The 16,699-nt window shown below is 42.3% G+C and overlaps 1 protein-coding gene across 14 annotated transcripts in view; it reads right to left on the bottom strand.

The window, feature by feature from the left end:
- Positions 1-16,699, bottom strand: part of LOC105467094 (kelch like family member 3) — a 270,346-nt gene that overhangs the window by 47,808 nt on the left and 205,839 nt on the right. For 13 of the 14 annotated variants that reach the window (XR_011624657.1, XR_003014725.2, XM_071098389.1 and 10 more), the window contains one exon: positions 12,873-12,982. Coding sequence is in view for 12 of the 14 variants with exons in the window: in XM_071098389.1 (XP_070954490.1) it covers positions 12,873-12,982 (110 nt within the window). In the remaining 2 variants the exon portion in view is untranslated. The remainder of the gene's footprint in view (positions 1-12,872; positions 12,983-16,699) is intronic. The other variant, XM_071098393.1, reaches the window with a different exon arrangement.

The raw sequence follows: 16,699 nt of genomic DNA, 5'->3' as shown, positions 1-16,699 counted from the left end.
TATGTTTGCAACATTCTACAGGATGGCTAGCCTAGATTTTCAAAACTATTAATATTATGGAAGACAAAAAAAGATAGGGAGACAGTTCTAGATTAGAGAGATTTATAGACAAGGTAACTAAATGCAGTGCATAAATCTTAATTAGATTATGGCTCTAAAAGAAATAGCCATAAATGACTTTTGGGGGGCTATAGGAAAATGTGAATAACTACTATATGTTAGATAATATTGCTAGATCAATATTAAATTTCATTGGTATGATAATTGGCTTTATGGCTAGAAAAGAGAATTTTTCTTCATTCTTAAGAGATACATGCTAAAATATTTAGGGGTGAATGTCATAATGTCTGCAATTTACTGTCAAATGATTCAGCAAAATGAAGACTAAATCTAGAGAGATAAAGTAAATGAAGCAAAATGTTAATGGTGAGTTTAGGTAAAGACTACGTGAATGTTCATTCTTTCAAACCTACAAGAGGTTTTTAATTTTTCAGAATAAGAAGTGTAAGGGAGAAGAAAATAAATTCTAAGGGAAAAAACTACAAAATTTACAGGATGGCAGAAAGTTGAAATGAAAGCTTTATCTGCCGGGGAAAAAAGGACTCCAATTTTTCATAACCTAAGGACACTTTTTTGTGTTAATATGCTAATGATGCTTTGCCCCTGTTTCCTAATTATACACTTAAGTCAGGCTGGACATAACTTGAATTTGGCAAGGAAAGGAAAGGGAAGGGGAAAAGAGAAAGGAAAGGAAAGGAAGGGAAGGGAGCAGAAAAGGAAAGGGGTAGTACGTATGTATAGTTTGCTCCTATTTCTATATAAAATAACCTGTATGTGTACAAACATAAGCACATATACCATAGAAATCCTTGTCTAGTTCATTTTTTATTAGGAACTCTCATCGAGCTATGTCCCGCACCCTCACAGCATTGTTTGACTATGTTTCTTCCACTAGCCCTTAAGATCCATGAGAGACCTTGTCTTATTTGCTGGCACATAACACAAACTCAAATATTTTTAAAATGAATGAATGGAAAATGAATTCAGAATAAGCATGGAAGGAGATGTGTGGAAGCTGCCCAGGCTGGAGCACAGAGCAGGGCTGGGGAACAGGCAGTTGGAATCTTGGTAGGTAAGACAGAGTCAAAGGCAGATAAAGTCTGCCTTTGCTGGGTTAGGTGATGGGCAGCCACAACCTCATTCTGCCTTGTATGTGGTTGGTTAGCCACACCTCTTTCTACTCCCCTTTACTAGACCGTGAGCCTATGCAGAGTGAGAAGTATACCAGCTCTGTCTCTGCATGCCATCCCCCAATGCTGCCTAGCACAACACAAGGTAATTGATTGGCAAAGCTTTGCTGAAGAATGAATGACAAGTCCTTTGAGTGGGTAGCATTTATTGGTCACATTCTTCCCCATCAACCAGCTTAATTTTTGTTATAAAAACAAAAAAGCAAGCTGATCTACCAAAGTCGATATTTAGCCTTATCTTTATTTTTGGTTTCACTTGTCTAACTGGTTCCACTTAGTTGCACTGTTTACCTACTCAGCTGTGAAAGCCACAGCATTCGGCAACAACACTGACCTTCTCAGCAGCTAGAGAAGGCCACATATTTTTTTCATTTAGACTTCATGCTTGAAAAATAAACAAGCAAATAAACTTCCAACTTGCTTTAGCTTTCAATGTACCTAAAATGGTTCCCAAAAACCCTTCCCACCAAGAGACTCTCCATAAACAATGCCTCCCCAAATTCTCAAGATAACCCAATTATTAAATACTCTTATGACTTGTTAAATGACTTGCCCAACTCCCAGAACTGAAAAGCAGCAGAGCCGGCTCTGCTTGGTTACATACAGAACCGACTTCAGTGCTCATGCTCTAAACCCATTATTCTTAGCTGACTCTCAAATGTCTAATAGTTCTAATAGCAGGGGGGTTGCAAACTGCTGCCCACAGGCCAAATCCAGCTTGCCACCAGTTTTGGTAAATAAAATTATGTTGGAAGGCAGCCACACTCATCGTTTACGTATTGTCTATGGCTGTTTTCACATTACAGTAGCAGAGTTGAGAAGCCATAACACATAAAGCCTAAAATATTTACTATCTGGCCCTTCCTAGAAAAAGTTTGTCAACCCCTGGTCTATAAAATCTAAGCAGAGACTATAGATTCAATCATAAGACAGGGTGGTATCTACTTAGCTACTACTTTTTGTGATGAAATAATCAGCTGCTCATAGGTACACTTAGGGTTTCACTTTTTAAACAAAGAAATAGCCCCATTTCCTCACTGATTAATGTCCTAGAACCAATTTCTTGTATGCTACAAGACTGTCATGTGGAAAGCAGTTGGAGAAAATCAGATTCCATAGCTCCCAGCTCACCACACTTCAGATGTAAGCACAGGTCTTGGTCAGAGAATACCAGACAAATCCAGTCCTTCCACTCCACCCCTCTGGACAGACAGGCAGCCAAGCTAGGGTGGACTTGCATGTCCCAAGGAAAATGAGGAGTCCTGGGGCACTTTTCCCTGCTTTCAAAATGTGTTTTGAAGATCAAGAAGGACTCGAGTTAAAAAGGCAGGGCACTGACTTGGCAAGGGGAGAAGTTCATTTGGGAGCAATTCTCAGCAAAACATAGGAAGAAGGGAAAGAAGCTAATTTTGACACTATCAGGGGAAAAAAAACTAGGTTCCTATACATGGACCTGATTTGTTATTCGATCTGAGAAGGACTAACTTTATCAATAACAACAAGCACAGTGCTAGGCATTTTAAACATATGATCTCATTGAATCTACCAACAATCTCTGTGAAGTAGGTGTCACTGCTCACATTTTTACAGACGAGGAAACAGCCTCAAAGAGGTTAGCAAGCTGTACAAGGTCACACTGCCAGGAAGAGTAGATCTGATGTGAACTCACCTTTAACTCCAAAAACCCATGCTCAAACATTATGCAATTTGCACCTCAGAGATAAAATTAATTTTTAAAACCTAGGCCGGGCATGGTGGCTCATGCCTATAATCCCAGCACTGTGGGAGGCCGAGGAGGCAGAGATAAGCGGATCATGAAGTCAAGAGATCGAGACCATCCTAGCCAACATGGTGAAACCCCGTCTCCACTGAAAATACAAAAATTAGCTGGGCATGGTGGTGCATGCCTGTAGTCCCCAGCTACTCGGGAGGCTGAGGCAGGAAAATCGCTTGAACCCGGGAGGTGGAAGTTGCAAGTGAGCTGAGCTTGCACCGCTGCACTCCAGCCTGGCGACAGAGAGAGACTCCGTCTCAAAACAAACAAACAAAACAAAAAACAAAACAAACAAACAAACAAAAACCTGGGCAGACTGTTGAGTTGGGAAACTAAGTTCCTAAACCTATAATCCTAATTACAATCCCCCAGCCCTCCTGGGACATCTCCCCTAGGTCTCCTATTCCTTTCCCGGGGATTGAGGCAATACCATTTACCAAATCTCCTGCCACGCTTTTAAATCAAGAAGATAGTGCTTCTAGACAAAAGAATGATTCTGTCGGATTCCTGTTTTCGTTTCTTAAATGAAAGCTTAACAAGAGTTGTGTTAACTCTCTTGTTAACATACTCTCACCTCATTGCCACACACAACTCCAGGGACAACTGGGAGCAGTGGTGTGTGGCAATAGGAGCTCATTGTGCATATCTCTTCCTAACTCCACGTTTAGTGACATTACACTGGTAGTTGAAGTCAGCCTTGATGAAAATATTTACACCATGGAAATCAGCAAATGAATCAACACATGAATCAGGGCTTTTAGAATGTTTTTTAGAGAGTCAGTTAAACATTTACCAGCACACCACTGACTGAGCGATGTCCTGGTCTGAAGGCTCCCTAGAAACCTACCCCGTTGAATTCTCCTTTCTGACCATACCATCACCCTTTCACACAATACTTAAAAGCTCTTTCTTGTAGTCGCTTCATTTCAGATTCACAAGGACCCTGTGAAACTGCTAGCCATTTGCAAAAGGAGAAAGCAAGGCAGAGAGAGACAAAGTCGTTTGCCTGACACTACCCAGCAAATTGGTGAGAAGACAGCAATTAGAACCACTGATTTCAATCCACACTTTCACAGTACACTGCACATTTCCTTCATACCACATCTCTCACTTTGTAGCTATATATTTATTTGTCCACATATTTGATAAAATCTCTCTCCTCTATGTGATTATAAGTTCTGCAAAGGCAGGTATCTTGTTTTTATCTGTTTGCCAGTGTCTCTCCTGTGACTAATACGCTATTTGCCACACAGAGAAATATTTCTTCATAGGATGAATAAATTAATAAAAGCATGAGTGAATGTACGTATGGTTCTCTTCCTACAGCAGTACACTACCAGATATCTGACTTCAGATAACCAAAAATGATGAAAAAATTAAAACAGCAACATCACTCAGCCTGGAAATCGTTCTTCAGCTTTCTATTACTGCCTACAGTCAGTAAAAAAGACTTTCACTATGAGTCCACAAAGAATAAGGAAAGGACTGAAGCATACTGGTTTGATAGGAACGTTTACAAGCTGAGAGACTTCAGTGGAACTAATTCTAACCATGAGTGCAGGATGACATAGGGATGGAGAATGTCTGCCAGTCAATATGGTAGACTGAGCTGCTTTGGAAGGAATCTTTCCCTGTAGCTCCAAACACGTGAAAATGATGTATTACAGAAAAAAAATAAAGATTTGAGCCATACACAAAAGCCAGAAGAAAATGCCTGAGTGTTTTAAATAAGAAGGAATTCAATCCAGGCAGCTGAGTGGAAGTTGAAGCCAAAATGGCTCCCAGAGACAATTCAGATATGGGCTTTAACTGAGGACTGGTGTCCCATTGGGTAGGGTGTCTAGGCCACAGGCTCCTGTGGACAGATTTGCCCCAGCTGTAAAACTAAGACTACATGAACTCTGCCCATGTGCTATGAGTAAGGGGAAGGAAGCTCACCATCTCCTATGGGCTGAGGAATGCAGTGGAGTGGGAGGCAAGCGAAAGGGGCAAGATAGGGAGTAAAAACTACATCTTCAAGAAACCCAAACCCTAGGCTCATGCCACCTACAAATTTAGAGTTTGAACTGATATCACCCAGGTGGTATAGGAAATATCTAAGACAATGTCTAATACAAAACCTTTTTCCTAAACCAGTAAACCTGCCCTATAGGGTCCACAGCCCAGGGAAAACCTAGATTCCCAGGATATGACATCCTCTGAACATGGAGTCACAATCAAAAATTGTAAATCACCAAGGAAATGAACTACCAAAAGACATATCAAAGATACAAAAAATAGTAGAATACCTGGGACAACCAATGAAAGGTGGCTTAAAGACTCTTCTCCATAATGTGTTCCTAAGGATACTAGGTGCAGGAGATATTCTGTAGCAAAGGGGCTCAGGGGCCAAATAAGCCTAGGAAACACATCATACTGTATCCTCAAATACTCCTTGAAGGTTCACAAAGCTCATTACCATATAAAAGCTCTGACAAGTCCTGTAGTAAAGAAACCCGGTTACTCTTTTCAGCCAGTGTCTTCTAAATGTACCTGAGAATGCTTTAAAAACAAAACAAAACAAAACAAAACAAAACAAACCTGGCCAGGCACCGTGGCTCATGCCTGTAATCCCAGCACTTTGGCAGGCCGAGGAGGGCAGATCATGAGGTCAGGAGTTCAAGACCAGCCTGACCAACATGGAGAAAACCCATCTCTACTAAATATACAAAAAAAATAGCCGGGTGTGGTAGTGGGCACCTGTGATCCCAGCTATCCCAGCTACTGGGGAGGCTGAGGCAGGAGAGACGCTTGAACCCGGGAAGCAGAGGTTGTAGTGAGCCAAGATCATGCCACTGCACTCCAGTCTGGGTGACAGAGCAAGACTCCATCTCAAAAACAACAACAACAACAACAACAACAACAACAACAACAAAAACCCAAACACCTATAAACATCTTATAATACTGGTTGGGTGTGGTGGCTCACACCTGTAATCCCAGCACTTTGGGAGGCCGAGACGGGTGGATCACGAGGTCAGGAGATTGAGACCATCCTGGCTAACACGGTAAAACCCCATCTCTACTAAAAATTCAAAAAATTGGCCAGGCGCGGCAGCTCAAGCCTGTAATCCCAGCACTTTGGGAGGCCGAGACGGGCGGATCACGAGGTCAGGAGATCGAGACCATCCTGGCTAACATGGTGAAACTCTGTCTCTACTAAAAAAATACAAAAAACTAGCCAGGCGTGGTGGCGGGCGCCTGTAGTCCCAGCTACTCGGGAGCCTGAGGCAGGAGAATGGCACGAACCTGGGAGGCAGAGCTTGCAGTGAGCCGAGATCACGCCACTGCACTCCAGCCTGGGCAACAGAGTGAGACTGTCTCAAAAAAAAAAAAAAAATCTTGTAATATTGTCTTTATGGGATACAGTTAGGCAAATACTGACTTCAAGAAGAAAGTTCTCATTTCTTAAATCTCTTCACAGACTCCTACCCCATTCCCAGCCTCATCTCCCACCATACCCCATTGAAGATCCTTGATTCTCATCACAGAGGTTACTTTTCTCCCCAAGAACAAACTATTCCAAACTTCCAAGTCTTCAGTAGGAATAGTCCTACTATTCCTCCAACCTAAATGGCTTTCCAAAATTCTACTCTCATTCTCCAAAGTTTAGCTCAAAGATTCTCTTTTCCATGATGTCTTTCCTATCCAACAACCTGGAATAAAATATTCCACGTGCTTTCCTTGAACTATAATTAGAAGCAATTATTTCTCTTGGCCACATACTGTGGACACATGTTTTCAGTATGTCTGCCCACCAGACTATGAGCCCCTGAATAGTAATGACTAGCTGTCACTCATCTCTGTACCCCTCATCAGGGTGGGGATGCATTAATAAGGAGCGGGCCTTGGGAGGCAGACACACACAGCTTCACATCATGGAGTTGTCTACTGTTAATGAGCTGTGTCACCTTTCTGACCCTTAGTTTCTTCCTCTGCAAAATGAAGACAGTAATCTCTGCCTTGCAACTTGTTGTGAGGGTAAGAAATGATGTTCTGAACGTCATGCTGGACAAGAAAAATCAGACACAAAAGCACACATGCACCATTGTTCAGTTTATATAAACTTCCAAAACGGGTAAAACTCATCCAACGGGTGAGAAGCCAAGAAGGTAGGTGCCCTTCCCAGGATAGGGGGTAGTAACTGGAAGGGGGTTCTGGGGTTTGTTTCTTGATCTGGGTGCTAGTTATGTGGGTATTTTACTTCGTATAAAGTTTAGTTGTATACTTTATTTGTTTACTTCTCCATGAACTTACTTCAATACAAGCTTCCTGTTTAAAACAAAAATGATGTGTGAAATGTACTTGGAGAACACTGGTTGGTCATGGTAGATTTGGGGGCACAGTGCTGTGGTATTCTGTGCATGGGTGTCCTTTGGGAGAACACCCATTCTGTGCAAGAGTAACACCAAGGTAGGGCGTTAACAGATCACTGTTGGCAAGCTGAGAAGCTGGCAACTCTGATAACCTCAGAGTAAGGCAGGGCTGCCAACAGCTCGGCCTAGACAGCAGGGTACACCTGCTCAGTCACCTGGCAATGCCTCCACAGCAATCATGTAAGCCCAGGCCACCGGCTGAGGCTCTCCAGCCTGCCTCTCACAGCCTGCCTCCCACAACCACCTGGCTGGAAAGGCAAAGAATTCAGACAGAAGGGCATGGAACACCAATGATCCTGGGAGACAAGGGCCCAGTTGCTCCCAAGAAATAAGATATCAGAATTTGACCTGTAAAATGCAGTTTAAGGAGACAGCAGCACATTTTAAAATGTGATAGTGCAAAGAGAAAGTAACCTGTAGTTCTTATTCCAGAACATACTTAACACTAATTTTTTAAAGAGACTTAATAAATTTCTCCCTGACCGGTATCTAAAATGCAGGCCATTTCCCTGTTAAGTCTCACTCAGAGGTGTCTCTGAAAAGCCTCAATAGTGTTTCATAAGAAGACATGGGATCTTGAGATGGAGAAATATATTTACCAGCTAGGAAAGCCAAGATTCAAAGAAGGCCAGTAAGTTGCTAGGTCCCAGAGCAATTCAACGGCAAAACTGCGCTTGAACTCAGGAGTCATATCTCTTTCCTTAGAGTGGATTTGTCCCAGAAGGTTGTTTACACTGCCCCTGGGTCACTGGTCACTGAGGATGTTCATGGCCAGAGCTGAACTTTGTGTCTCAAAAGGAAATACAATAAACATGCTGTCAGCTTACAGGCTTAGCCCTGACCCCTCAACACCCACCATATGGAAGAATCAGATGCCTTGCTTTAATCTTCTTGGCTTTGCCCTCAGAGTAGTGGAATGTATGATAGATGCACCTGACAGCAATAACTTAAGCATACCCTGAGAATGACTCTATGGTCTACAAAGAATGTGTGTTCAGTGTTCCAAGCTAAGGAATCAAGAACCTGGAGATTCATTCCTTATCTATGAGGAACATCTGAACCCCAGCCCATCCTGGGAAACGCAGGCCATGTCGGGGATTGAGGCCCTTTGTTTTGTGTTAAATGAAGGTTGCCAGGTGAAGGTCACCAGCAGGAGGGTGTTAACTGAAAATGCTATATAAACTGCATGTATTTTACAAGCAGTTGCAATTTCCTGTCCAGCCTGCCACCACTGGACAGCCCGGTATGTAAGTGCCCTCAATAAACCCTAAGTCTTGTTCGCTGCCTCCAGGCCTCTTCTTCAACCTCTTGAACATGGTGCCATCCCTGTTGAAGTCAATAGGGGTCTGGCATGACATGAGGAAGGGGAAGGTCCTACACAATGAACTAGTGATTTTGTGTAACTCCCATCACAACCATTTGACCTCTCTCAATAACAAGAATTCTAAAATAGAAACCACATGAAGGAAAACCAAGAGCAAAAATGGCAAGGATTCATGCCCTCCCCTACCCTCTAATTCCCCTATCTGTCCTTACTCTCTAGAAAACTGTTAAAATTATTCCCATAACCTCAGCTGGCTCAGTGCAGAGTCCAGCCCCAGTGTGCCTCAATCCCTTGGGGAACATCTGCTGAGTCCTTCCGTGGCACCTCCTGGGGCACTGAGTCAGGCACTGTGTGTGATACAAAGATGACTAAGGTACCCTCACAGCCCTCAAGGTGTTTGAGGGCAGTAGAGGAGATAAGGAATGGGAATGAGCAAAAGTAATTGATGTTGGAAGAAGAACAGTCTCTGAGCTCTGGGAGGGGTCCAGGCAGGGCTGGGGACACTGGGGAGCATGAGGTCACAATCACTCTCTGACTCTGCTAGGCACTGGGCCCCAGGTCACGCCAACAGCCCAGACCAAGATGGGCACTGGGAAGACTTCCCCTTAAGAAAGGACCCAGTCAACAGTTATGACTACTACTAGGAGCAGTACTAGTAGTAATAACCATAATAATAGCAGCAATAACAACAGTATCTTACAGTAATGAACAGTTCCTCTATTCTAAGCACTTTTCATATATCATCCCATTTAATCCTCATAACCTTACAAGATAGATACTATGCTACCATTACTCACCTTTTACAGATGAGAAAACTGAGCCATAGGGAGGTTCTTTTATTCATTCTTTCAACAGCTATTTTTTCAGAGTCTACCGTGAACCTGATACCACTCCAGCAGTGACAAGCAGACAGACAAAATTCCTGTCTGTCTACTTGTAGATGGTACATACATTCTTGTGGGAGATAAACAACTTGCCCAGGGTTCTCAGCTTGTTTAAGTAGGGAACTCAAGATTCAAACTCAGCCCCTCTGACTGTACAACTTATACTTGCAAACTCCCAAGATGAAAGCTGCCTGTTACTTATACTCATCATTAATAGTAAAATATTACATTTCCTCTATTTTAAGATGCATGTGTTTTTTACCTGTTAATGTGTGAAATCTGGCTTCATTTTATAATATATGTTCAAAGAAATCTGTGGGCTGCACGCAGAGTAAGTCATAATTGCTGTTATGCTGTTAAGTGTGGATTTAGCAGAACACAAGTTATTTGATTACCAACCCAGTTGAGTTTTCTGCAACTGTTAACATTATATGCCATTGAATTTTAACTTAAGATTCCTAATATTACTTCAAATACATTTTAAAATTCCATTATAAAACAGTATTGAAAGGAAAGGTTATTATGCATGCAAGAGATTGCTTGTCACACACAATGTAATTAAAGGGGGTAGAAATCACTAAATCTCCTGGAGCAGACACAGAATTTTCAAAGCCTAAAGGACTAGCATTAAAATGAAAAACATCCAATTGTCAGAAGCTTCCAGCTATTTAACTTCCAGCAAGACATGATCAATTATGGAGAAATAAAACTAGAGGTTAGCCAAAGAGAAAATGTAGCCCAAGCCCCACTATTCTTTGATAAACCTCAAAATTACACTGCCAACCTTAACGGTACTAAAGGGATCAAGATCATGAAAAGCAGCACATAATTCTGAAGTTACATATAACTTCCAAGAAGCAAATATGAAATAGAACTTCGTTAATGTGAAAAATACCTATACTCCAAATTCTGGCTATACAGAAAGAGCAACTCGTATGTAAGCATATGAATTATTGAGCAACACTGCAAACAATGTTTAAGTGTATACATTTAAAGTCATGTTTCTTTGTTTCTGGAAAGATATAATTAACTCAATGGCATATTTTACCATTATCAATGGCAAAATTGATACCATTATCATTATTAATGGTGCCTAAAAACAGATGATTGTGGCAATTACAATGACAACTGCCATTTATTGAGCACCTGCCAAACACTCTATTTGGTATTTTATATCCATTATCTCTAAGCCTCGTGACAACGCTATAGAGGAGGGACTCAGAATTCCCATTTTAAATTTAAGGAAACTAAGGTTGAAAGAGACTAGTGACTTCTCAAAGTCATATAGCCAGAAAGCAGACACTAGAACCAGGTTTGCCTGTGTCCAAAGCCCAAGTGGTTTTCAGGGCACTATAATGCCTCTCCCTATTAACAATTCACCCCTACTCCCACCCAGACACAGCAAGCACAGATTAGCCTTCATGTGCAGAAAACTTTCTATGATCTCAAGAGCAGGATGGGCCAGCATGAATTCAAAGTAACAGGGTCCCCCACTCTCAACCCACATACCCCAGGATGATTCAAATCCTGCTGTTTATATGAGTGCTTCCATTTTCTCACTCTACACTTAGAACATAATCAAGGGGGCCCCAAATTGACCAACTGTCTCAATATTCACATAGCCAATCAACTGACTGGTTCATTCCTTCCAATTGTGCCAATTTGGTAGCAAAATCAGAGCAGACAGTAAATATGCTTGGTAAGAAGGAAGGGCATCCTCTCAGTTTCTGACCTTAAGGCAGGAAGGGTCCTATGTGCACTTATGCATTCAAGGAAGCTGAGGCCTCCCTGAGCCTAAGGGAGAGTCCAGTTGATTGTGCCAGTCACCTTCTGGGGATCCATTGCTAATCTCAGGGAAGCCCACAGTTTTAACAAACGACTGTTTTTCTTCTTGATCAAACTTTTCCAGGATGGCAGGCAGGGGTTCGTGAATTCTACCCCATTCTCTGGACATGCGAATACAATTTCATCTCGTATATAAAATTCTTGTCAATGTTTCTCCTGAAATATTCCCTCAAGAAAGAGCCTCAAGCTTGGATGCAAAGAGTGAACTAAGACATTCAAAAACCATGTATTGAGCATCTCTGAGGGTACAGAAAGGAATAAGATGTAGTCCCTACCATCAAGGAACTCAGCTGAATGTGGGAGGAGGATCAGCTCAGAACTAACTATGTATAATGAAAAGGAGAACAAGGTGAGTGTTATCCTGAAACACAGAGGAGGAAGGGATTAATTCCAGGTGCAGGGTAAATAATAAACTGGGCTAATGCTGATTGAACACCTACTAGGTACCAAGGATTATACCAGGCATTTTACATATATTATCCCAATTAATTGCCCTGTGGAATATGTTCTAATACTATAATCCTCACTTTACACAATGAGGAAACAAAGAAGAGGCAAAGTACCTCACCCAAGGTCCCATAACTAATTTGTAAATACTGGAGCTGAGATTTGGACCCTGCTGGCCAACACCGAAGCTTATGTTATTTTCACTATAGTAGACTACATCTACCAGCACAGAGACATTTTTCCTGGTAGAAGAGGAATCTGAATTTGCTTCCTCTTCTGTAATGTGGGGACAATAGCAATGCCTGCTTCACCGGGTTATCGTAGAGGGAATGAGCCCAAGAACATAAAGCACTCAGCATAGTGTTTGGCAAACTATAAGTGTTCAGTAAATAGTGACAGCTTTGTCGTCATCGTCATCACTGTCATTTCTTCTCTAAAGAGTCTAGAATGTAGCCGTCATGAGCCAGAAAGTCTTTTTTTTATTATTATTTTTAAAGGGATTTAAAAGAAAAAAAAGCTGTTGTTTTTCTCTGAAAGAAAAGAAAATATTGGCCGGGCGCAGTAGCTCACATCTGTAATCCCAGCATTTTGGGAGGCCAAGGCAGGCGGATTGCCTGAGGTCAGGAGTTTGAGACCAGTCTGGTCAACATGGTGAAACCCTGTCTCTACTGAAAATACAAAAAATTAGCTGGGCGTGGTGGCAGATGCCTATAACCCCAGCTACTCAGGAGGCTGAGTCAGAGGAATCACTTGAACCCGGGAGGCAGAGGTTGCAGTGAGCCAAGATCTCACCATTGCACTCCAGCCTGGGCGACACAGCGAGACTCCATCTCAAAAAAAAAAAAAAGAAAGAAAAGATCTCACCAAACCACAAGTCCTTCCCATGACCACCTGACGAGTGAGGTTCCTGTTTCCCCAATGAGCCACATCATACCTTCTCTTCTGAAGAAACGGTCAGCTTGTCGCTGGATATCAAGCTGCACACCTGGTCCAGACTCAGGCTAAGAAATTCTTCTCCTAGCATCACCTCTGGAAAGTGCTGCTCTGTTCCAAAAAAAAAAAAAGCAGAACAAAACAAAGTTATAACACATTCCTGCCCTTCCAAGACAATCTGTGGGATTCACAGTAGAGTCCTGGAGGGGGCCGGGGGGGGCATGGAGGGAAGGGGAGTGAAACAAAGACAGAGACAGCATGGCTGGAGGGAAACTTGCCTTTTAATTCAGCAGTGATGGCATCCACTATGATCCTCTGTCCTGAACATCAACACAGACGAAAATGGGGCAGACAGATCTGAGTTTGTATTTTTTCCATGCTCCATGAGATTAATAATAGCATTGCAGAAAAGCCTCACTGGGACCTGCCTCCATAATTGAGCTCATTTCCCCTCAGAGTGTAAGCTGGTGGAGTTGCAGACAGTGCACCCTGAAGCTCAGCCAAACAAAAATGGGTCAGAACTGTTGTGTGTCTGAGAGATCTCTGGGGGTTCTTATAGGAAGTCAACATTAGAAGGTCAGAAGACGGGATCATTCTTTCTTGCCCAAAGTCAAGCCTACTATTGTGAGCCTCTGGTTCATGAGGAGGCCCAATTAAGCATTCAGCCAGGTGTGGTGGCAACAAGGTGACCCCACCACCCCTAGAACAGTCGACGGAGCCAGGCCTATGGAACTGTAAGACAGAGGGGAATGTGGTGACAACTAGAATAAGATAAAACCCACAGGCCGAAGGTCCACAGAAGGGAAATGCCAGGAACAATTCCTACCCTGACATTTTTCCAGGTCATCATCCAGCTATTAGAGAATTATATTCACTGAAATGTCATCTACTTCAGAAAGAAGGAGCCTAGGTTCAAACCCTGGCTTTGCCATTTATTATTATGTTTTTGGGCCAACGGCATCATTGCTATATTGCCCAGGTTGGTCATGATCTCCTAGGCTCAAGTGATACTCCTGCCTCAGCCTCCTGAATAGCTGGGACTATAGACACAAGCCACTGCACCTGACTTCATTAACTTCATAAAAATCAAACAAATAATTTAAGATTTAAATCATTTCTTGTGAAAATCATTTTTAACTTTTTATACTGAAATAATTTCAGACCCAAAGAATTCTCACACAAATTTCTACCTTCATCCAGATTCCCTAAACATGAATAGTTTACTCTCAAATACTGAGTTATAAATAATATTTTCCATCTTCCACTGGACAAAAAAGGCTCCCCACTTGCTCCACACCAGCCTATTGATATTACCATGGTCACAACTAAAGGTTGTCCATCTTGAAACTCAGAAATATTTACACATAATAAGACAAATCTGAAAGTCAGTTTCTTTATGAAGGGAACCAACTGTCAACATCAACATGGTAAGAAGCTGGTCTTTGCTTCTCTGTATATCAATACAAAAAAAGTCTTTAATTTTTAAGTGAAACATTCAAAAAACCTTCTTAACTATGGAAATATTTAAGACTAGATAGTATTATTTTTTAAGTGTTCATTGCTAAAGATCTTAAAATAAAAGCAAGAGAGCAATCTTCGTTGGATGGTGAGAATTTATTCTTGGGCTGGAGGCTGGGAAAGTACTGGATTCTCCCTCCATTCCCTTTCTGATCCAAAAAGTCTTTGAACCACAGTCCCCTGTCAATTGGTAACACCCAAGAAACAGCAGATAGAAACAGTAGTCACCACACAAGCCACCACACCATGAGCAAGCACAGGACATTGAGGCTCTCTGGACCAGCCACAGCTGAGCTCAGCAGGACCACATGGTTCTAAGGAGAGTCCCGCAAACCAGCACCAACATCTCTGGCCCAGAGCCACATCTGGCCTTCCCACATGTATCTTTGGCTGACCAAAAACCTGACAGCTGGAGAAGGGAAAAGAACAAGAGGAGGTAAGAAAGTAAAATTCTATGCTGTGAAATAAAAATTTCCTTAGAGCTCATAAGGCTGTAGATAGGCTTCGATTTTAAAAGGGAAGATAAAAGAAGTGCAGTAATGTATATTCTAGGTGATGTGGGGAACAAATTAGAAATCCTTAGAGATAAATCAAGACAGAAAGTAGTCAGCACCCCACCTCCATCTCTCTGTCCCTCCCCTGCTGCAAGGTTTGAATCTAAACCCTTTCTTTCTGAAGTGGGCCGCTTCTCTGCCCATCTGGAAACCTTCCATTGAAATCCCATTCAGAAATCCTCCCAGGAAGCAGTATCTAGTGGGGAAGGGGCAACAAGAGAAATAGCAGGCAGCAGCTTTTCACCCAGGGCTGGCACCCAGGGATCTGTGAGGTTTGTAGGGCATAAGCGGAAAGAGACAAAGAAAAGGATCAAAGAGGAAAATGCCTTCCCTTTTCCATTTAGTCTGAGGAGACAGGGGTAACCCCCAAAGTCTTTGAACTAGGGTCCCCTCTCTGTTAGCAACACTCAAGAAACAACAGGATAGAAAAGACAGAAACAGGATGCTCCAGCTAACTCCATTTCCTGGGAAATAGGATTTCCCCAGAAGACTTTGTATTCCAGTCAGCCCTCTCCACAGCTGCTTCCTGGAAAGAACCCACTTTGCTCCCAGAAGATACCTTCCTGAATCATCTTCTATTTTCAACAATTATTTGGGTTTTTTGTTTTGTTTTGCTTTTAATGTATTAATGGAGAATATAGTAAAGAGCCTTGGCTAAAGGGTCAGAAGACCTGGGCTCACGTCTTATAGTCACTTCTTCCCAGGCTTTGCCATCCATTTTATGAAGGATGAATATTATCAGCCTGTGTTCCCGCTTTCCAAAGTCCGGTTCTGTGAGCAGTAACATTTTTTTTTTTTTTGAGATGGAGTTTCGCTCGTTGCCCAGGGTGGAATGCAATGGCACAATCTTGACTCACCGCAACCTCCGCCTCCCAGCCTCCCGAGTAGCTGAGATTACAGGTGTCCACAACCACACCCAGTTGATCTTTTGTATTTTTAGTAGAGACAAGGTTTCACCATGTTGGTCAGACTGGTCTCGAACTCCTGACCTCAGATGATCCACCCGCCTCAGTCTCCCAAAGTGCTGAGATTACAGGTGTGAGCCACTGCGGCCAGCAGCACCACTCTTTAACAGAAAAGATTTTCTGTATAATCAAGATATCCCTTGGAGCCAGGCACAGTGGCTCACACCTATAATCCTAACACTTTAGAAGCCTGCGCAGGAAGATCATTTGAGGCCAGGGGTTCAAGTCAGGCCTGGTCAATAAAGTGAGGCCCCCTCTCTATTACAAAAAAAAAAAAAAATGTAACACATCCTTTGGGACTGCAGGTCCTATGGGCAAGGCTGTGCACCTGCAAGATCTTAGAGACCAAATTTAATTCTATCGAATTCAGCAAACTGTCCAGTGATATAGGTTATTCAGTTCCTTGAGGCTGCAGGTTTCCCATATATTAAATGGAAATAATAATAGTACATATCTCATAAAGGTGATATGAGCATTAAATAAAGAAATAGATGTAACTCACATTTACTGAGTCCACTGCAGGTGCTAGATAACTCATAATGTATGATGTATCAAATGCAGCATTTCTTCAAAAATGAAGAAACTAGAACTGATGTCTACAAGCAGCCTCACAAGCAAGACAAAACAAGGCACCAATAACTCCATCCCAAAGTCTACCTCTCACATGACTCAGAGAGGTACTTTCAGTACAAACAAAGATAGGGAACAGGAAAATTCAGAGCATGTGTAAAGAACAGTAATAGTGAAGTCTAGCTAGAACCTAGGTGATGTCTTCATTCGTCCAACAAAGG

Source organism: Macaca nemestrina, chromosome 6 (genome assembly GCF_043159975.1).
Source record: "Macaca nemestrina isolate mMacNem1 chromosome 6, mMacNem.hap1, whole genome shotgun sequence".
Taxonomy (NCBI): domain Eukaryota; kingdom Metazoa; phylum Chordata; class Mammalia; order Primates; family Cercopithecidae; genus Macaca; species Macaca nemestrina.
The sequence above is the reverse complement of the archived record's forward strand: the minus strand, read 5'-3'. Positions and strand labels throughout refer to the sequence as shown.